Here is a 22,034-nt window from a genome sequence, read left to right on the forward strand (position 1 = left end):
TTATATATAAGCGCTAGTCCGGGAGGATGAGGGGAAAGAAAAGAGCAGTTGATAGCTTATGGAGTGTGGAAGCCCCTACACACATCAGCTAGGGGCCGAGTGGACTGCTTACATTCATAGCCTGGAGGGATATGAAGAAGATAATGTGTCCCTGTATTCGCTTTCTGTCAGTGGATGTGTCACAGGAGGACCAAGTCATTAACACTGTTTAGCACAGTTTTACTAAGAACGCTGGAAATAAAAAAAGCATCCTAATTTGATTGCTTTTCTATATTTGCTGCTCCCAAGCGCCTGCAGAATCTGCGTGTTGTCCTTTAGGGGCTGTTCACAGTCAGTTGGTGCGACTGAACAAAGCGAGAAGGTAAAATATTGTTAAATCTTATGAAATATTTTACAGCAAAAAACGTTGATGCTCTTTGAAAGGGTCATATAAGAGATTATTTACCATATGGCAACCTTTTCTTAATGTTTTTGGAGAAAGCGGATGAATTGTGCTGAATAGATATTGTTTTGTTTTTGTTTTTTATTTTACAAGTCTGACTCAGCAAACAATTTTGTGTTTAATAGATGTCTAATAGACATCTAAATGTAGACAGCTTGGCTAAACCAAGGCTAAACTTGGGCTGTCAGTGAAAATCTTATAGATCTCTAAGAATAGCCCAAAACATTAGACAGACTTTATATATGTAGTCATTAATTGTTGTTTATTTGACATCTATTAGATTTTCACTGACAGCCCAGATTTTTAGCCTTGTTTTAGCCAAGATGACTGTTTAGACGTCTATTAGACATAAAAAAAAAAGCTTGCTGGAGACTTGCTTTTTCTTAGTTTTGTTTTTCTGTTCTGTCTAAAAAACTAAATAAAATGTAAGTAAATAAAATAAGAAGAACCTAAACAAAAAATATATATTTTACAGCAAGTCTGAGGATACTACTCATAAACATTTAAAGATACACATTTTTTACCGGAATTTTATTTTCAGATATCTAAGATTTTTATAGTATTTAAATTGTTCAATATAGCATTTATTTCCAAAGTACCATTACAGCTTGGCAAGTGTTATTCCGACATTAACATGCTTTTTAAAGGCAATTCTTGGAATCACTTGAGTTTGGAGAACCTTCTATCAGGCATTACAAACAGCTACCACCACCTTAAAGACATTCTGTGTACACAAAGAAGATAAATTTCACCATGGTGGATAAAAAACTAGCCTCAAAAAGTAAGTAAAGCCTTATTTTTTTAACCGAAGGTATTTCCTTATGATTAAAAGTTGTTTTAGTTAATGAAAAACAATCAGTTGCTGTTTAACAAAGTTGTTAGTCCAAGCCATCTTTCTTATACTATAACTGGCATTTGAAGACTTTCTAACGTATCACATCATTGTGATAAACGCAACATTAAAATAAATTCAAGAACTTAAGATATACATTTAAACATAAAAACATATCCATACAATCACTTTCCATTTATTTACAGCAGGCAAGACGCATTCGTGTGACGAATTGCCGAAATATTTATGCTTTTACTTGTGTTTTATCATTGTGTTTTGAACAAACTTTTGTATACTGTATAAGAATTGTGTTATTTTGAAAATGTATTATTTTTAAGACTAATATGGTTCCAATCTAACATTTCAGTCATGATATGTGTGCTTTAGTACAACCTAGTACAATGTGACCTAAAACAATCAAGTGTTTAGTCATAGAACAGATGATCTTTCATGGCTTTATGAATGCATTTACACTACGTTTACAGTACACTTTGCAAATGAAAGCAATGCATGTGACTGAGTTTCCATTCATCCTTGATCGTGGTCAAAAGCCAAACTTCAATCATTTTAAACTCTGTTTACACCTGTGTTTAGTGACATCCACTTGTGATCAGACTGACAAAAATGAATCTTTACACCAGATGTATTGTCAAGGATTTCACAGTTTTCTTTTAACACTTCACTAATCTTGTTTCCTGCTTGTGAAAAATCCCACTCAGATTAAAAAGCAGCACTGAGTACTACCAATGTACTTGTACTTAGCTCACAAAGACCTCTAGTTCAACAAAGATGCTAAAACTAAGAGATGCTGACGTCCACACGGAGATAACCAGCTCCTGAGCTCTTTTTAATTTCTCCCACTTTAATTAACATTAGCTTGCCCTCCCGACGGTGAGAAGATAGGCTCATTTTTGTAGCAGATCTAGCGGTTACACAGGGCCACTGATTGCATGGATAACAGCCCAGCTCAACCTCCATTACCATAATATATATCCTCAGGAGAGGAATTATTCACGCAGGTGGACAAGAGATGACATTCTCATAATGTCAAAGAGGCCAAAGCTGGCTTAGACCACGCAATGCGAGAAAAAAAAGACATATGACAGAGCTAGATTGCTTCTCGTGAAGGATATGCACACTTATCTGAGGCTGAAATGTGAAGTCTATATTAGAGAAGGTGATCTGGGATCTATTATAAAGCATTACAGGAAGGTTACAGGTTATAGGTGTACCTGGAAGGAAATGTGCATGGGTGGTCGGATCCTGGTGCCGGAGAGCTCCACGTAAGCTTCCTTGCCGAGAAAGTGCAGTGTGACCATTTTTTGACACTTAGTGCCGAAGTAACCAGGCAGACAACGGCACACTGGCTCTCCTTCCATGACCAGACATTCGGATCCATTTTGACAATCCGACTGATCGCATGGACTTGTGTTCTGGAGCAATACCATTGGTGGATGATTCTCACAGAATAGCCCACTAAAAAAAGTGAGAGGGACACATTTTTAAACATTTATTATCAGTTCTTTAATATTTTATTCAAACATTTGAGTGTAATTTAATCAGTTAGTTAGCTACGTGAATATATTTTATTGAATACTTGCTGAAGTCTGTCAAATTCAAATGCAGAATACAGATTATTAATAATATCATTGTTATTTTATTTTATGCCACATGAGCTTTACATGGTAAAGTAACATATGAAACACATGCAGAACACAATAAAAACGAATAAAACATGTGTCTTTGTAATGTTTTCATGATAAAAAAAGATCATGTGATTAAAATGAACAATTCAGATGCCTCATGTGTTCCAAAATCTGGAATAACTACTAATTCTAAAAATGTCTCACCAAAGTAATTTTTTTTTTATCAAAATACAGTTAGTAGTATTATTAATAATGCAGTGGGTAGCATAATCGCCTCACAGCAAGAAGGTTGCTGGTTTGAGCCACGACTGGGTCAGTTGGCATTTCTGTGTGGAGTCTGCATGTTCTTCCTGTGTTCGCATGGGTTTTCTCCGGGTGTTCCGGTTTCCCCCACAGTCCAAAGACATGCGGTACAGGTGAATTGGGTAGGCTAAATTGGCTGTAGTGTATGTGTGTGATTGAGTGTGTATGGGTGTTTCTCAGTGTTGGGTTGTGGCTGGAAGGGCTTCCGCTGCGTAAAACATATGCTGGATAAGTTGGCGGTTGATTCCACTGTGTCAACCCCTGATTAATAAAGGGACTTAGCCAAAGGAAAAATAAATGAATGAATAAATAGTATTATTGATTTAATGTTAATTAGTAACATTCAGAAATAATAATATTATTTTTAATTTAAAATGTGTAATATGGGAACATTGCATTTGACATTTTCAGAAGTCTGAAATAATTAAGATTTTGAAGGGTCTTATGATCAATAAAACTGCATTTATTTGCCCAAAATAGAGCATAAGGAGTAACGTAAAAAAAGAAAAAAAAAAAGTATTTTAAATGTGTGGTTTTGGAACATTTTGAAACACATTTCAAGTGTGTTTCAAATATGATTTTGACACAATTGTACCTGACGGTTTTCCAAAGTTTTATTTTATTTAAAAGCAAAAATATAACAAAGTAATGTTTATTTAAAAGTAGTTTTCTAAATGTTTTACACTCACTAAAACCTTATAATAATATATAAAAAAAGTTTTGATCTTGAATGTGCATTAGATGTTATTTACTGAAATAATTGAAACAAAATAATATAGGCAATTTTTCAAGCCCATTTTTCTTTAATCGAATTCATTCTGCTTTAATCTAAATCCCGCAAGAGATGAAGATGGTGTTAGAATATTGATGGCGTGTCAGGATTGGTGGTAAGCCAGATTAATGCTGGACTCAAGACACCATCAGTTCCTTAATTAGAAACTGTAGTGGAGTGAGTGATGCTAGGGAGTGAGCTATTGTTCTTCTGAAGAACACACACACATGCGTGCTTGTGTGTTATAATTAGCCATATGGATATTCATCTCCAGTGGATTTCAGATTTAATGATATACTATCATTTAACAAATCATCAACAAAAAGCTTGGTGTGTGTGTACATATGTTTGCACCATTTCTCAAAACTTTCATAATAGTAATGATCACAGGTGTGCAAGTATCCTAGTTATCATAAAAGGATGTATCGGGGAATCTGCATCTCTCCCTTGTGCAAGTGGGTCAAAGACAAGATGTACCATTTTGTTTTTTTGTTTGTTTTTGTTTTAAAATATTTACATTTTTAAAAACAATTCATACATATATATACAGAATTTGTGTTCCAAAGAATTTGTGAGATTAAGTGAAATATTTGGTTGAAATAATGATCTATCATCTTTCAGTGTAGCATATATATTTGTACAAAGAATAAACATAATTATTCTACTTTGTACTTATAATACTTGAACTTATACGTGAGAAATTTTAAGCATTAGGGTAAGTATAGAGAATTAAAATGACAATTTTATAAACAGAAATTACATTACTACACACCACTTTTTGTCTTTGACCCATTGAAACATTTGTGTAAATAAAAAAAAGTTGCTTCTTTAGCAGTTTTGGAATCTAATTATTGTATTATAAGGAATAAATTCACACAATATTTACTATTACTTTTACTAGTAATACTAATAATATCAACAACCATAAAATTGCAGATTATTTGATTATTTCTAGCTCAATGCAAATTTCTTCAATAGTTACTGAAACCTACTGTATTACATTTGAATGCAGAAAAATAATAATTCTGAATATTTTCTTAGAAAAGTAGAAGTAGGGTTCACGTTGTGTTTTGTCTGTATTACAGTATTTAACATAACATGACAACAACTGAATTAATTAGTGTACCCTTATTTGCAATAGAACATGCATGTGTGTGATCTTTAACAACCCACATACCTGAAGCCCTCCTTGCACACACATGTGTATCCATTGATGGCGTCAACACACTCTGCCCCATGCTGACATTTGTTCTCCAGACAGTCATTGTAATCCTGCTCACACTGCTGGCCAACATAACCAGGCAAACACTCACATCTGAAGAAAACAACAAAAGCACAGTGTAGAGGCTTGAAATCGCTAGCAAAGAGGGATGTTTTGGGGAAGAGCTGAGTTAAAAACACAGTTTTACAGTATGCCTTAGGAATTTCCTTACATTTTTAAGTTGGATCAAATTAACCTTGCATTACATTAAAATGAAAAAAAATAAATAAATAATAAACATTGTTTACTTATGTTAATAAATTGTTAACAAAAACATATGTTGCCATGACTTATGTAAAGTACATATATGTATTTAAATTGTGCAGTTTCATAAAATTCGAGGTCACGGTTTAGTCCTTTTTAAAATTATATTAAGAGATATAAAATAGTATTTTTTTAAAGCGTATTTTGTGAAAGACATATACTGCAAACGAAGTATAAAAACAAATGAGATTTTTAAAAAAAGGACAGTGATCAGTTTCAAATGACTTTAATCTGTCAAGTGGTAGTGTTTTCCTTAATTATTTTACAACCCCTATTAACAAGCAATATTTGTTTTCAACAGGCTTTCGCTGCATTTAAAAGTAAACACTTCAAGCTTTCTATAGCTATTTGTCTCATGTCTGTGTTTTGTTTTCACGGAGTTTCTGTCAGGGTTCTGCCACTTTGGTCTTGTAAATTCTTGTTTTGGTGGCAGAGCTCTGACACTACTCAATGTCTGGTCCTGTTTCTGTCTCTGTGTGTGCGCGCGCGCCGTCGTGGGTGTACGCAGTGTGCGTCCCTCAGACGCGCGCGCTCTTGTACTAGTGTTTGTGTTTGTTCTGTCAGCAGCGCGCTGCTTTTTTCTCGGCGCCTCCGTCTAGTTGGTTTCAGTTTTGGTTGGCGCTGAGATGAAGCATGCGCGTTGCTTATGTGTGAGCGCACGGTAAGGTGTTTATCTATCGTGTGCTCGTGTCTTGCGTTTTTTGTCAAAGCACGTGGCTCGGTGTTTACATTGTGGTCACGTGCTTTTGTCGTGTGCTTCAGTGTTGTTATGTGAGCGCATGGCTTGTATTGTCTCTCTGTGTCATGCGCTCTCCCGTCTATTGTCTAGTCCCACCCTCCTTGTCAACCCATTATTAGTTAATTGTGTTCACCTGTGTGTCAATTTACTTTTTTGCTTTATAATCCCCCTCATGTTTTCAGTCCTTTGCGAGTTCGTTGTCTACACTCCCCGTGTTCCTGCTCCAGTCTTGCCTTGTTCTTGTTGAGCCAAATTTGTGTGTTTTGTTAATGTTTTCCCCCTCGGGGTAGTTTTGTTTTGCTTTTTATTTTTATTTTATTATTAATAAATACCCATTGTTTCTTTGCACTTGAGTCCTCGCTCCTTTTCCCCACCTCAACCGTGACAGTACGAACTAGCCAGAATGAGGACCCAGCGGAGTGAAGATGGCTCCTTCGCCAGCCGCATTACTAAGTTGCTGCATTTGCAGTCACTGAAACAATGTGGCTTGAATTTGGAGGAGTTTGCGGAGAAATTCCGCAAGGCAGCTGAGGGGCTGAATTTTAATGACTGGCTGCTTATGACCCACCTAAATTTTGCTCTGGACAAGCCCCTTCTTCCTCTGCAAATCCAGAGAATGGTGGGCTGGTCATACCAGCAATTTATAGAGCACATGGTTCAGCAGCAGGAGAAAGGGATCCTTCAGGAGGAGAGGATCCCTCGCACCACCACCACCAGTGCTGCCTCCCAGCCCATGTCCAGCCCTCAAGGGCTGACCCGCACTCAGAAGCGGAGGTTAAAGAGGAAGACCTCTGCTGCAGTGTCGGCTCCAGCCCCAGAGCGCCCTCCAGTGTCGGCTCCAGCCCCAGAGCGCCCTCCAGTGTCGGCTCCAGCCCCAGAGCGCCCTCCAGTGTCGGCTCCAGCCCCAGAGCGCCCTCCAGTGTCGGCTCCAGCCCCAGAGCGCCCTCCAGTGTCGGCTCCAGCCCCAGAGCGCCCTCCAGTGTCGGCTCCAGCCCCTGAGCGCCCTCCAGTGTCGGCTCCAGCCCCTGAGCGCCCTCCAGTGTCGGCTCCAGCCCCTGAGCGCCCTCCAGTGTCGGCTCCAGCCCCTGAGCGCCCTCCAGTGTCGGCTCCAGCCCCTGAGCGCCCTCCAGTGTCGGCTCCAGCCCCTGAGCGCCCTCCAGTGTCGGCTCCAGCCCCTGAGCGCCCTCCAGTGTCGGCTCCAGCCCCTGAGCGCCCTCCAGTGTCGGCTCCAGCCCCTGAGCGCCCTCCAGTGTCGGCTCCAGCCCCTGAGCGCCCTCCAGTGTCGGCTCCAGCCCCTGAGCGCCCTCCAGTGTCGGCTCCAGCCCCTGAGCGCCCTCCAGTGTCGGCTCCAGCCCCTGAGCGCCCTCCAGTGTCGGCTCCAGCCCCTGAGCGCCCTCCAGTGTCGGCACCAGCCCGGCTCCTTGCCCTGCCGGCGCCACCCAGACGTCTTGCCCTGCCGGCCCCAGCCCGGCTCCTTGCTCTGCCGGCATCAACCAGACGTCTAGCCCTGCCGGCACCAGCCCGGCTCCTTGCCCTGCCGGCGCCACCCAGACGTCTTGCCCTGCCGGCGCCACCCAGACGTCTTGCCCTGCCGGCGCCACCCAGACGTCTTGCCCTGCCGGCGCCACCCAGACGTCTTGCCCTGCCGGCGCCACCCAGACGTCTTGCCCTGCCGGCGCCACCCAGACGTCTTGCTCTGCCGGCGCCACCCAGACGTCTTGCTCTGCCGGCGCCACCCAGACGTCTTGCCCAGCTGGCCCCAGCCCTGCTCCTTTCCCTGCCGGCTTCAGCCCGGCTCCTTTCCCTGCCGGCACCACCCAGACGTCAAGCCCTGCCGGCCCCAGCCCGGCTCCTTGCCCTGCCGGCACCACCCAGACGTCTTGCCCAGCCGGCCCCAGCCCGACGTCTTGCCCTGCCGGCCCCAACCAGACGTCTTGCCCTGCCGGCCCCAGCCCGGCCCCTTGCCCTGCCGGCACCACCCAGACGCCTTGCCCAGCCGGCGCCTTCCAGACGCCTTGCCCAGCAGGCGCCTCCCAGACGCCTTGCCCTGCCGGCGCCACCCAGATGCCTTGCCCAGCCGGCCCCAGCCCGGCTCCTTGCCCTGCCGGCGCCACCCAGACGTCTCGCCCTGCCGGCGCCACTCAGACGTCTCGCCCAGCCGGTCCCAGCTCGGCGCCCTGCCCTGCCGGCCCCACCCAGACGTCTCGTCCTGCCGGTCCCAGCCCGGCGCCTCGCCCTGCCGGCTCCCCTCTGGTCTCCTGCCCTGCCGGCTCCCCTCTGGTCTCCTGCCCTGCCGGCTCCCCTCTGGTCTCCAGCCCAGCCGGCTCCCCACAGGCCTCCAGCCCAGCCGGCTCCCCACCGACCTCCTGCCTTGTCTCCCCTGATAGACTCTCCCTGGGTCGTCCCCCCTGCTCCTCCCTGGTGTTCCCTCTCTGCACCCTGGACGGACCCTCCGGCTCCACCCTGGCTCCCTGCCGGGGCCCCCGACCCACTGAATCCACCCTGGACTGTCCCTCCTGATCCTCCCTGGTCTTGCCCTCCCATCCCTCCCTTGTTTGTCTTGTTGGGTCTGGCTTGGCTTCCCTCCCTCCCTCCCTTCATGTTGTCTTGCCTGTTCACCCCCCTGTCTTGTGTCTGTTGATGTTGCCTGTTTTGTTGTCTTCTAGTGTTTCTTGTCTGTCTTGTACCTTGTTGGATGTTCCCTTTAGGGACGCCAGGTGGCGTCCCTTTTGGGGGGGGCTAGTGTCAGGGTTCTGCCACTTTGGTCTTGTAAATTCTTGTTTTGGTGGCAGAGCTCTGACACTACTCAATGTCTGGTCCTGTTTCTGTCTCTGTGTGTGCGCGCGCGCCGTCGTGGGTGTACGCAGTGTGCGTCCCTCAGACGCGCGCGCTCTTGTACTAGTGTTTGTGTTTGTTCTGTCAGCAGCGCGCTGCTTTTTTCTCGGCGCCTCCGTCTAGTTGGTTTCAGTTTTGGTTGGCGCTGAGATGAAGCATGCGCGTTGCTTATGTGTGAGCGCACGGTAAGGTGTTTATCTATCGTGTGCTCGTGTCTTGCGTTTTTTGTCAAAGCACGTGGCTCGGTGTTTACATTGTGGTCACGTGCTTTTGTCGTGTGCTTCAGTGTTGTTATGTGAGCGCATGGCTTGTATTGTCTCTCTGTGTCATGCGCTCTCCCGTCTATTGTCTAGTCCCACCCTCCTTGTCAACCCATTATTAGTTAATTGTGTTCACCTGTGTGTCAATTTACTTTTTTGCTTTATAATCCCCCTCATGTTTTCAGTCCTTTGCGAGTTCGTTGTCTACACTCCCCGTGTTCCTGCTCCAGTCTTGCCTTGTTCTTGTTGAGCCAAATTTGTGTGTTTTGTTAATGTTTTCCCCCTCGGGGTAGTTTTGTTTTGCTTTTTATTTTTATTTTATTATTAATAAATACCCATTGTTTCTTTGCACTTGAGTCCTCGCTCCTTTTCCCCACCTCAACCGTGACAGTTTCAGTGCATTTTACTATGTGCTTCTAAAAACAGTTTGCAGAAACGAAAAAGAGAAAATGTCTAAACTGTGTATTATCCTTATTTTGTAAAAGTAAACGTCTGTTGTCATTGTGAGTGTACACAATAAAAACTAGACACCTAACAGATTTGATTGATGTATTGATTTTATCTGTACGACCAAAACTAAAAGTGTAATTTAAGATAATTTCACCCTGGGAGTTAAATGTTGTATCCTATACCCTCATTCACTATTCCCTACTGTACATTAGTCCATTAATACAGTCCACTGAGTGCATTGAAAGAAATGGCCTTTTTTGTACTTTGCTGGTTGGTGAATCCCTCGGACTGATTCGATTTTCAACTTCTTGGTCAGATCTTGTGATAGTTATTTAACACTTAGCAAGCTGTTTATCACTTTAGTACTAAAATAAAGTATTTCAATTCCAGTATATAAACATTAATTTAATAGCAAAAAAAAAAATACTTTATTTAAAAACATATACTGATAGGATTCTGCTGTGGATGCCATCTTGTGAAGATTTGGATATACGAAAAAAAATAATGTGGCATGAACTCAAACACTTGATTATGGGTTTTTTCTAGCTATTGAGAGCACATAAGTTATAATGAAATTTAATGTAATATGTATATATAAAATGCATTTATTGTGTATGGCCATACACCCAAAGTGCTTCACAATCATGAAGGGGGTCTCTCTACACCACGGCGCCAGTAAGGTCACCACACACCAGCTTTAAGTGAAGTGGAGAGACAGTGAAAGAGCCAATTGGGTGGATGGGGATGATTGGTAAAAGGCTGATGGAGGAAATTTGGCCAGGACACCGAATTAGATCCCTACTCTTTACGAGAAGTGCCATGGGATTTTTAATGACTACAAAGTCAGGTACTCAGTTTAATGTCTCATCCGGCACTCACTGACAGTATAGTGTCCCCTACACTATACTTGGGCATTAGGACTCACACAGACTGCAGGTTGAGCACCCCCTGCTGGCCTCGCTAACACCACTTCCTACAGCAATCTAGTTTTTCCATGTGGTCTCCCATCCAGGCTCAGCCCTGCTTAGCTTCAGTGAGTCATGGGCAGCAGATTGATATGAGAGGTTGTACACTACACTCATTATTGCAGTGCATTGTAGAACTGATTGAGTGCACTTCAGAATGTCTACTATTGTTTCAGAGTCCACTAAAAATGGTTCCTAAAATATGCCACTATTTAAGAGTGTCGGGTTGTTTTAGATATGGCCTAACGTTCTCTTATACAGCTTTATGGCAGAATAAATGCTAATTAAAACCTTTTTTGACTCTTGTAATCTTCAAAATTCCTAAATTTTCTCTAGTTTGATAACAGCTCCTTAGGGATTTCATAAAACACCATTCTACTAGCATGGCCAAACAAATTTTTTTACATTTACACATTTTGAATGATGAGGTTTACATTATATCTGGAAAACGAAGCAATTTATGGGTAACGCTTAAAACTGCACACTTGCAAATTAAACTGCTAATGGATGTCTATTAATGAAGATTCAATGCTAAACAAATCATGAATTATTTGCTAATGATTAATAGCGTGCAATTCTTAAAAAATTACCAATTTATGATCTAAACTGCATATTCTCACACACTCACCTGTAGCCCTTGCTGAGAGGAACACACTTGGAGTCGTGTTGGCAGAGGTCAAACCCAGGCAGACAGGGGTCAACCACCTCCTCGCACAGATCACCTAAAAGACACACAAAAACAAGAAACAAATGACTATAACAGTTGCCCTCCTCCGGCATCCACAAGCTGAAACACTCCACTGTCTGCGGGTGAAGCCCACAGTTGTGCGCCTAAAGGAACTCTTTGACCGCACAAACAGCATGTGTGTCATGACCCTCCTCGAGATGTTTTTCGGCCCTCACACCATCTGCCAACATTTAGACTGTGTGAGGCTTTTTCTCCTCCAGGCCTGACTGAAAACATATCATTGTGTGAAGGCAAAGCCTTTCTGGAGTACTCGGCTCTGCAGGATGCATTCGAAGGCACTAAATCACTGCCAACCAGAACCTTCAATTCATTCCCTGTTCTCGTCCACCTGCTGCAGGACGTCCGGCTTCACAACAGACCACTCTGGTTCTTTTTCAGCCTCCACTCTCCCTGGACTCATTCACCCAGATTCTTAGCATTTCCTGTTCCAGCACACTTGTGTTGATGTTGCGAGCTGCATGGCACAGCAGCAGCAGCAGCGGTTCAGAAACAGATGTACCCTCTCTGTGCTCTGGCCCTCGAGACAGGCTTTTAGGTGGTCTGCTGCCAGGACAATTTCCTCTAGACCCTGCTCTGCTGCAACTGTGTGTGTGTGTGTGTGTGTTCTGCAGGGAATCAGTGCAGTTGGTGTCTGCAGCTCACTCAGGACTGCTGATGTTTCCGGCATGCACCTCACAAACTGGAGTCTGGCACAGAGCTCTGGTTGTGGATTTTTCAAATTAAATCTAAAAAGCTGGTGGTTAGACTTGTGATAATCATTATTAAAGGACTAGTACTAGTTGATGTATGGAAGAGATACTGAACTACAGTGATGAAGAGGGGAAAATGGATATTCAGTACTTGTTAGTTAGACATCAGCTAGTTAACTAATCAATATTAAATGTGACCATGGACTGTTTTTTTTTAATTGAGATGTTTACATACCCTTAAAGATGAAGAAATAAACATTCCAATGATGCAAGGTTTGTTAGTATAGGACAATATGATCAATTATCTGAATATATATTTATACAACAGTTCTGTCTAGTTATCGAATATGATTGGCTGATAGCCGTGAGATATTCAATTAATATCAGCAGTCTTACAAAGTCTTTACTCTTGTGTATTACTGCGCCACACCAGGGGTAAGCAGAGGACTACAGTTTGACAAATATTGCAGCTGTTGGACAACAAAATGCACTATGCTAGTGCAACTGGTGCAACTATGCATTTTATTCATAAGGATAGTGCCTATTTTAAATATTTATAATCCAGCAAGTTGGCGGCCAACCTGCCATACTGAGTAGAGCGAAGGCAGTTGGCATGAGATGGCGACAGAGACCTCATAATATGTCTTTACGGGAGAAAAACAGCATGTTTTCAGAGTACATTTCAAATGACAGCTGAACAAATCATTACAGAACAGGTAAGTGGCACTGCAAGTCAATCTCTCTCTTTTGTATTTTATAGTGCTGTATTTGTACCATAGTAATCTGGCAGTGTTTGCTCTGCTCTGGCTTTTTCTAGGTTAATTATTGTGATATCCCGATAACAACAGAGAAACACTGGGAAATCTCTGTAGACTGATGGCATTTCATGCTGTTCAGCCTTCTAATGTAATGTAATGTGTATTTATATAGCCCATTCATTGTGTATGGTCATACACCCAAAGCGCTTCACAATCATTAGGGGGGGTCTCTCCACACCACCACCAGTGTGCAGCATCCACTTGGATGATGCGACGGCAGCCACAGGACAACGGCGCCAGTCCGCTCACCACATACCAGCTATTGGTGGAGTAGAGAGACAGTGATAGAGACAATTTGGTGGAAGGGGATGAGGCCTTAAAATCTTAAAACGTCAGCAAAATCATCTGCTTTGTTATCACTTTAGACATTACACTAGAATCATTCAAATACTAGCTCTTAAGTGATGTTTGTGAAGTAGCAATGGTTTCTGCTGTTCTGACATTAGTGAATGAATTGTGGAAGTAAGTAGTTCCTCTTAAAAAAAGAGTTTTTGAGACTCTCTGTTTGAGTCACACTCGCCACACTCGTAATATCACACTCGTAGAAGTGCGATGTGACTGTATATCCTCACTAGTGGGACACTAAGGCACTCGGCCTGCAGCCTCAAGCCAACTCTTGGCATAAATTTAATCTATACTATGTATTTTTAGCTATTGTAAAATTATTTATGTGCAACTTAAGAGTTTTGTGGACCAGGGTCTCCAAAATGTCTTTATAGTTATAAAGGAATTTTGTAAAAGTTTTCTACACTCAAAAAAAGTTATATTTTTTTGCTCGTTCAAACTACATAATTAAAATGAGCTGAAACCACACAATTGGGACAATTAAATTTTTGTTATGTTCAATCCACATAAATTCGTTAAAAGTGTTAAGTTAACTTAATCACTTCCTTTAAGATACTTTGATTATTAGAAATTCATAAATAAGAACTTTTACTGTCTTCCTGTCATGTTTGATTAATTTACTGCATCTGTGATATATAAAAAATCATATTAAACCAACAGTTGTGTAATCCCTGTAAAACTGTCAAAAATATACTTACAAGTACCATAAAGCTGATGGCCACAATGTTAAAAGAGGAGAAAAAACATTGTCACTTTGTTAAATCGCCAACCTTCCTTTTACCATTTCATTTCACCCACATAATTATATAGTTTTTGTGAGGAACTAATGAAAATATATTCTCTGTTGAGTGTGAGATGAGCTCTAACCAGTCTGGTTCAGAACAAGATGAGCAGCAGCACTTAGTTTGAAGGAAGTCTAACAGCCCGTTTCTTACATGCAAGAAAAAACACAAATTCAATATTTTTTTGTTAAATTTTTCAGATGCTTCAGAAAGTCTCTTTAACTTAATAATGTCATACGTCTGCGCTAAAGTTACAGTTCCTTAAAATGACTTTCATAGAAAGCTCTGATAGTCTGCTAGATCAACTCCATTAGATCAACCTCTGAGCAAAAACTATTTTTCTTGCTTGGTTTTAAAAATGTGTTCTTTAACTGGACAGCTGTGTGTACCCTACAAGCTTAAGGATGTGGCAAGGCCTGTACCACAGTAAGTACACTCAGTCTCTACACCAACTGTACCCGCTCCAAGGGAGGCGGCGAAGAGGAATGCCGTTATAATGATAGGGTCCTTAGGGTCAGCTGCATTTCCTATTTTGAGGAAGAGTGAAATATAGAGCAGAGGGAGGACAGACAAGAAGAGAACAAGAGCAGTGGTGCCACTTGGCAGATCTGGAGTGGAAATGAACGGACAGTTTTAACAACAGCTGAACTCCAAATCCGCTGAGTCAGGACTTCTGTCAATAGCTGGTTTGTTTAGTAAATCTGCCCCTTTAGCAGTATTAACATGTATATTTCTTTGCTTTCCTAATGTTTTCTTAGCCACCTCAGTTGTGGCTGGAGGATATAAATGTAACTGGCAAAGTCTGGCAAGTAAAATGGCCTCATTGTGGTAAAACAGAGAGAAAAAGAGCAATATGGCAAACAAGAATAGTAATAAGGGTCCATTTACATGACAACGATGTAGCGTAAAACAAAAATGTTGTTGCTTTGTTTTAAAACTTTTTTTTACATTTTTCACACGCTCAAATTGATCCACATTTACACATCAGTGAACATGAACAATAAACACTGTATTACATATGCCACACTGTAAAAAATACATAAATGAGCAGTTTTCAGTATTTTGTGATTCATGTTTTATGAAGTGAGTTTATTTATTCTTTTGAATTGCATTATGCTATTTCCTGATCACTTTTTACCTTGAAAAGTTTGAAAAAAAGTGACTTTTATTAACTTTTTTTTAACATTTTAATGTGTTAAATTGTCTAGGTTGGTGTTGTTACCACAATTTCAGATCTTATCACATTCTCACCCTGTTATTTAATTTTTTGCCTTTTGTTTTTGTTTTACCGTCTTTCTGGAACCATTCTTCTTCGTTTTCAAACCCTGTCATTGTGGTCAGCTCCTCTTTGCGTCTCAGGTCTGCCGATGCACATGGCAAGCTACAAGCGATACTAGGGAGACTGGTCAACAGGAAGGTAACCGGTCAGCTGGTAAAACACAAACAAAACAGAAGCCATCGGCGGCGTCATACCGCCCTTAGCTCTGGCCACATAATTCGTGCTCTCCAGAAATGTATGTGTGGGTAGGTTTTCATAATAATCATGTGTTGTTTATTACGGTAAAAAACCTGATAATAAACTGCCGGTATATTTTCTGTTATTTTACAGGCTTACTTTTCTATTTATTATTTATTATACATAATATTATTTCAAACAACTAAATTGTCAATAAAAGTTACTTTGCTAAACTGTAGAGTTGAATTTTCAACATCAAAATCGAACAGAGATCAATATCCCATAATGGAATTCACAACCATATTAAACAGAAAACACTTGTGAATCACAAAATACGGAAACTGTTAGTTAACAGATATTTGGCTAGTGCAGGCCAATATTGGTCACTTATACCTGTCAAGTTACAATGAACAGTTGATGGCTCAGCACTGGTGTGTGTGCAGAATTTGCTGTGTGTGTATGAGCATCCCAGCTTTTTGTTGTAATGTGAAGTAAATTCACTCTTTGCTTCGTTATGTGTTTGTACATGCTTGCCTTTAATTTACACCTTCCGAAATATGTAAAATACATGCGCACAATGTCATAATTTTCATAGACTCTTGCTTTCGGGAGTTTACACAGACATGACAACGATGACATTTTTAAAACCCTTTTTGTTTTTAATTTTCAGATTTATACGTTTTCAGTCCCCAAAACTGCATTTTGGTATTAACAAGCAAAACCCAGAAAATGTTTCAAATATTTGCCTTAAAACATTGTCATGTAAATGGCCACTCAGACACTATTTAGATGCAGGTTGAACTGATACCTTTGTAGTTAGGGGGGCAGACACAAGTGTAGTTGTTGATGCCATCCACACAGGTGGAGTTATTCTCACAATCGTTGTCTTCACAGTCATCGGGATTCAGTTCACACTGCTGGCCCTCATACCCAGGAGGACACACGCAGCTAGAGGAACAGGAAGGCACAAAACCATGATCAATACTTCAAATGTTAGAACAAAAGGAAACACATGAGTTACAGTGATTTAACTCTGTTGGGTACCACCCCAATACCACCAGGCTGATTTCCATCCGGCCTGCAGCCAGAATTACATCATTTGTTGCCATTCATGTCTTATTGGTTGTTTTAAAGTGTCAACCCAACATCCATCATAAATGCATTAATCACAGCCAAGAAGAACATTATGTTCAGCTTTTAACACGTACTAAACACATTACAGCGACAGTTTATCCACAAATGATCAGTCTGGCAAGATTTATCCATATTTTATATTTCCATTTGTATTCCACCAAAACAAGGAATACTGTATGTTGGTGAGTGGATGATGGAAGAACTTTATTTTAATATGGAGATCACATGTTATAGTTTAAACCATCTTACTCCAATTAAGACCGAGACCAAATGCTCAAGTCCATAGACAACATCGAAACATGGTCCTTCTTCTGCTCTCTATACTGATTTCCATCTTGGCTTACCCTAATTCACTCTCAATTTTGATGTGTTCTTCATCTTTTTTTGGTATTGACTTAAACCTCTTGTCCTTCATACCTGACTTTTAATTTATTCTTACACAGCAAGTTTTGTGTGTGTGTGTTTAATAGATGTCTAATAGATATATAAACTAAGGCTGCACAATATATCGTTTCAGCATCAATATCGCAATGTGATCATTCTCAATGGTGAACAGCAGGATATGTAGTGTCTTGTCTGGATAAAAGTTTATAATTTGTATGTAATGTATAAAATGTATAAAATGTATGTTTTTGAGGCCTGTAACTGTAAGAGGATTTTAAAAGCATTAAGGATAAACAAATTGTACCGTTTGTAACTTTAATAAGGATTAATTTAATTTAATTATTTATACAACAAAGACTATGCAGTATTATTTTACATTTGATTATTGACTTACTGTTTACCTGAATACTGTTAATAATATTAACAATAAAACACTGTTTATTTTATTTGTATCTTTTTCTTAATTTGATTTATCTATAGTTGCAGGTGTGTTTGTCTAAATAACACAGTTAAGAACCGGGTTAGTAGCTGTACTGTGGTGTTAGTAACTGTACTATGCATCTTGTTTGTGAGTGGCTGCCCCATCGGAGTCCCGTGGGTGTTACAGGCTGTACCAAAAAGCTAAGGACCAGGGGCAGGGTGAAATTATGGGAGTTTTCCAGAAGAATTAACAAAACGGGAGGGTGACGGGTGATGGATCTGAAATAGGCAACATAGGCTCATTCTGAAAACGTAGTCTCGTGGATGTTTCTGGAGACCGCGAATAATGTAGCCAGAGGTACGTATGGCTGCATTTAATTTTTTTAATCAAACGCTACGGGGTGTTATGACGCCTTCCTTCTGGCGTTTACCGGTTGACCGCTTACCTAATTGTGGAGGGCTTTCCCGCCACAACTAGTTGCTCCAGTTAGCTCGTCGTGTTGACCTCGAAGACGTCTGGGTTCAAGTCAAATATACAGAACCCGAAAAAAAAAAAAACGAATAAGTGAACAACAGGGTGAGAATGTGGTAAAATCCGAAAACGTGGTAAAAATTAGACGATTTTTTTTTTTTATGGACGACTTTTGTAAACCGTTCGCTGGGTTTAGGGAAGTAAGGCGGGCGAGTCAGTGGGCAAAATTGGTTGGGTTTAGGGAAGGAGGAGGGTGGGTCAGTCGATTGGCCGGTCGCCCAGTCAATCATTCAGTCATTCAGTCGTTTGACAACGGCCTCCGCTAGGTTCACACGAGTCACGAGAACAGCGCAGGCACGAACGGCACTCGTGAGATTCACGAAAGCAAAAACTGCAAAAACACGTACCTTCTGGGACATATTTCGCGGTCTCCAGAAACGTCCAAAGGACTACGTTTTCAGAATGAGCCTGGGTTGATCTAAAATTATATATTGATATAATAAAAAATAGAGATATTCATGTCATCTGCTGAAATTTTATTCATATCGCAATATATAAATCTCAGAATAACATGAATCTCCCGATGCTAGATTTTTCCAACGCCAAGCAGCCCAAGTCTAAACATAGACATCTTGGCACCAAACAACATTAAATTTGGGCTGACAGTGAAAATGATGTCTAACAATAGCCCAAAAAAGACCATCATCAAAAAACTGAAATAAATGATTATATGTGTGAAGTCTAACACCATTTTTAAACTATTTCTGGACATCAGCCTTAATTTTGCCTTGTTTTAGACAGGACATCTATGCCTAGATGTCTATTAAACATCAATTGAACATGAACACACGCACTGACACACACACGCACACACAGAATGTTTCCTGGGTAAAAGGGGCTTGTTTTGGTGCTGTCTGTGGAATTGTGCATTTGGTCTCTGTATTTAATGGAGTAAGTTGGTTTAGATTTCAACACTATCTAAGGTGTTGTATTATCCATGGTTTAGTCAAGGCATCTATGTTTAGATGCCTATTAGATGTCCATTAAACACGATTTCCTATGGGGTTAAACTTCTTTTAGTCATGGTGAGGTCTTATTCTTGACTCAGTCTTGACCCTCTTCTGGTCTTAGTCTTGCCACAGATTTGACCATTTGTTCTCACACTCAACCTTTTAGTGATCCTGGTCTTGAATCAACAAAGCTGTTCTTGACTACAGCTGAAATCTTTTGCTGCTTTCCTGTTGCTATCCATGAGTCTTGTCGCTCAGAATCCATCAGTGACTGGGGCTCAGTGTTTCGTAAATCTCCATCTCCATGGCGACTTTAAGAGCAAAAGCACTAAAACTTATCTCACCATTTAGCAGAACCCACGCCCGCCTCTACCCTTCCACCCAGTACTCGCCCTCTGGCTGCCAGCTCTAAGGGGCCACGCCAGAAACTGATATGTTCCACCCCCAGACACATAAAAACACACAAATCTCTGGGCTCATTTGTAATTTTTTTGTTTTGGAAAAGTCATTGAGCAACAGTGTTCCTGCTGAATATGAAGCAAAAATTGAATGGAGGCCTAATGTGACATTACTGAAGCTGCCGGGTGATTTATAGGACACGGGGGACATTTAGTGTGCCATTACAACTGTCTGCCTGTCTCTTGCTTCTTTCAAATGTCCAGTGGTAATGCAAGCTTTGAAATTTTAATACACAGATTTTGTCCAGATGTGCAATTTAACACAGGACTTTCAAATCAAATTATATCAGATTTAAATTGTATTTATATATTTTAACACTCACGTTCATAGTGAGAGTGGAGACACTGTGCAGGCCACATACTGTACAGACTCATGGAGTCAGCATGAGGAAACATGTCGGGGAACAAGTCTAACAACTTTACATGTTCATGATCGATGACAGTGTGTTAATAAATCCATAGATGTTTAGATGTACCTGTACTGTCCATCCAGTCCAGGTGTGAGGTGACACGTGCCTCCATTGGTACATGGCAGGCTGATACAGGCGTTAATAGGAATCTCACAGTTACGACCCTGAGGAGAGACAAAGTAATGGACATAAGACGAAGGGATAAGGCAAGAAACAAAAAATTCTGACCCTTACATCCAGAGGCCGCAATCAAATGGTTATCCTCAAATGTGAAAGGAATAAAAGCTGCATCATCAACAGCGAAACATAATGAGTTCAGAGTGAAATGTCAACTTGAATGCTAACCGCAATTTACCTTTCAAACAGGGTTAAGGAGGAGACATTAAAGGCAATGATTAGCAGTCTTTTCTATGCTCATTACTGTTGCTTATACATATAATTAGAAGTCTCCTCATCTCCTTTAACCCTAAATAGAAAACCCAGAACACACTAGCAACCACGTAGCAACATAATAAAAACACACACACCATATTAGCAACTGCTCAGCCTCAGATAGTTTGACATTGAGAAGCACAACTCCCATTTTCTTCAGATATATATAAAATGTATTTGTTTACTAGCTGTATATCCAGGCCCAGAGTCCAGATTAGTTTAATATCATGGTTTATGGAAGATGTATGTGTTGCCCTGATCCGTTTACTCTCCGGGGCTGTAACTCCGTGACTAACACTCTCCATTTCAATTTCAGACAAAGGCTTTTGCCACTGATATGCTTGTTTTCTCTGCTCGCCGCAAAGAACCCATATGTCTCTGTTTTCTCTCTTTCTGCCCGTTTTTTTCTTCTTCTTCCATTTCGTTTCTCGTATGTTTCATTTAATTCAGTTCTCTTGAACATTCTAATTAATCTTCACTTACTCTGAGGACAGACGCACACCTGCAACTGACCTTGAGAGCTGCGGTTTTAATTAAAAGACAGCCCAATGGTTCTGTCTTGTAGAGGGCGAAGGGTTAAGCTCTTATCTGTTCTTCAACAGAACAACACTGACAGGAATCCCATAACCAAACAAAAGGGTAATGATTGCACACTGCAGCAAGGAGAAACACACACACACACACACACACACACACACACACACACACACACACACACACACACACACACACACACACACACACACACACACACACACACATTCTTGAAGCATTTTATGTGTGAAACCAAGTCTGTTAGATCTCAGTCTTTGCTCCATTTGGAATTTCCAAAGCTGCTTTCAAGCATTTTTGGATGTACACCAGCAAGGTTAATCCGCTTCTAAAGGTGGATTAAAGTTTGGTTAACATATACTATGGTACATTAATAAAAGACAATGTGTTTTAAATGATGGAAGTGAACCACTATTGATGCCATATAATTATAATTTCTCACCTTCAAGGTCGCATAATGCTGAGTATGAATCCAATACGCAAACATTGCCTCACAAATAGCTGCCTAAGTACAATAGGAACTAATCAAGGAATTTGAATACAGCGAGCTGGGCTGGGGAAGATGGATGATGAGGCTCTCCTGCATGTAATGATGCACATAACTCATTGGAATATTCTGTGCTCATGTGCAGGAGGACAGGAGAGATGCTCCCAGAGGATGTATGTGGGCTGTTTGGTGTTTACTCACCTTGTAGCCAAAAGGGCAGGTGCAGTGGTAGGAGCCTGTGACATCACTCACACAAGTGCCATTATTCTGACAGGGAGTTGCCAGACAGGGGGCGCACTTGGACATCAGATTCAGATCTGCTGGACCTTTCAGGCAATGTGTGGAAGAAAGACAAGAGAGTAAATACTAGAGGTGACACTAAAGTGAACATAGAAAACAAAGCTGACCCTCGATAAATGATTAACAGGTAAATGTTTTTTCCAGAAGCTCTGGCTTTGAAATAATTTTGTGTGTGTGTGTATGTTATGTTAGATAGCATTTGATGATATTTTGAATTGACTCTTGCTTCAGATGGTTGTACAAGCTCAGGATCAAATACTCTGGCTGTATATTAAAGCTAATAAAACTGTAAAGAGTGATGTTTTGCTTTTATATGTCTTTGTCATGCAGAAGAATGGTAACCATCGCTTTATATTGTACAATGCTTC

General features: G+C 41.1%; 1 protein-coding gene across 4 annotated transcripts in view; it reads right to left on the reverse strand.

The window, feature by feature from the left end:
* Nucleotides 1-22,034, reverse strand: part of slit3 (slit homolog 3 (Drosophila)) — a 272,541-nt gene that overhangs the window by 18,457 nt on the left and 232,050 nt on the right. For all 4 annotated transcript variants that reach the window (XM_073921711.1, NM_131736.3, XM_073921713.1 and 1 more), the window contains 6 exons: nucleotides 21,568-21,692; nucleotides 19,962-20,059; nucleotides 16,416-16,555; nucleotides 11,398-11,491; nucleotides 5,173-5,310; nucleotides 2,507-2,750 (listed from right to left, as the gene is read on the reverse strand). In XM_073921711.1, the coding sequence (XP_073777812.1) occupies nucleotides 2,507-2,750; nucleotides 5,173-5,310; nucleotides 11,398-11,491; nucleotides 16,416-16,555; nucleotides 19,962-20,059; nucleotides 21,568-21,692 (839 nt within the window). The remainder of the gene's footprint in view (nucleotides 1-2,506; nucleotides 2,751-5,172; nucleotides 5,311-11,397; nucleotides 11,492-16,415; nucleotides 16,556-19,961; nucleotides 20,060-21,567; nucleotides 21,693-22,034) is intronic.

The sequence above is a fragment of the Danio rerio genome, chromosome 14 (genome assembly GCF_049306965.1).
Source record: "Danio rerio strain Tuebingen ecotype United States chromosome 14, GRCz12tu, whole genome shotgun sequence".
Classification (NCBI taxonomy): domain Eukaryota; kingdom Metazoa; phylum Chordata; class Actinopteri; order Cypriniformes; family Danionidae; genus Danio; species Danio rerio.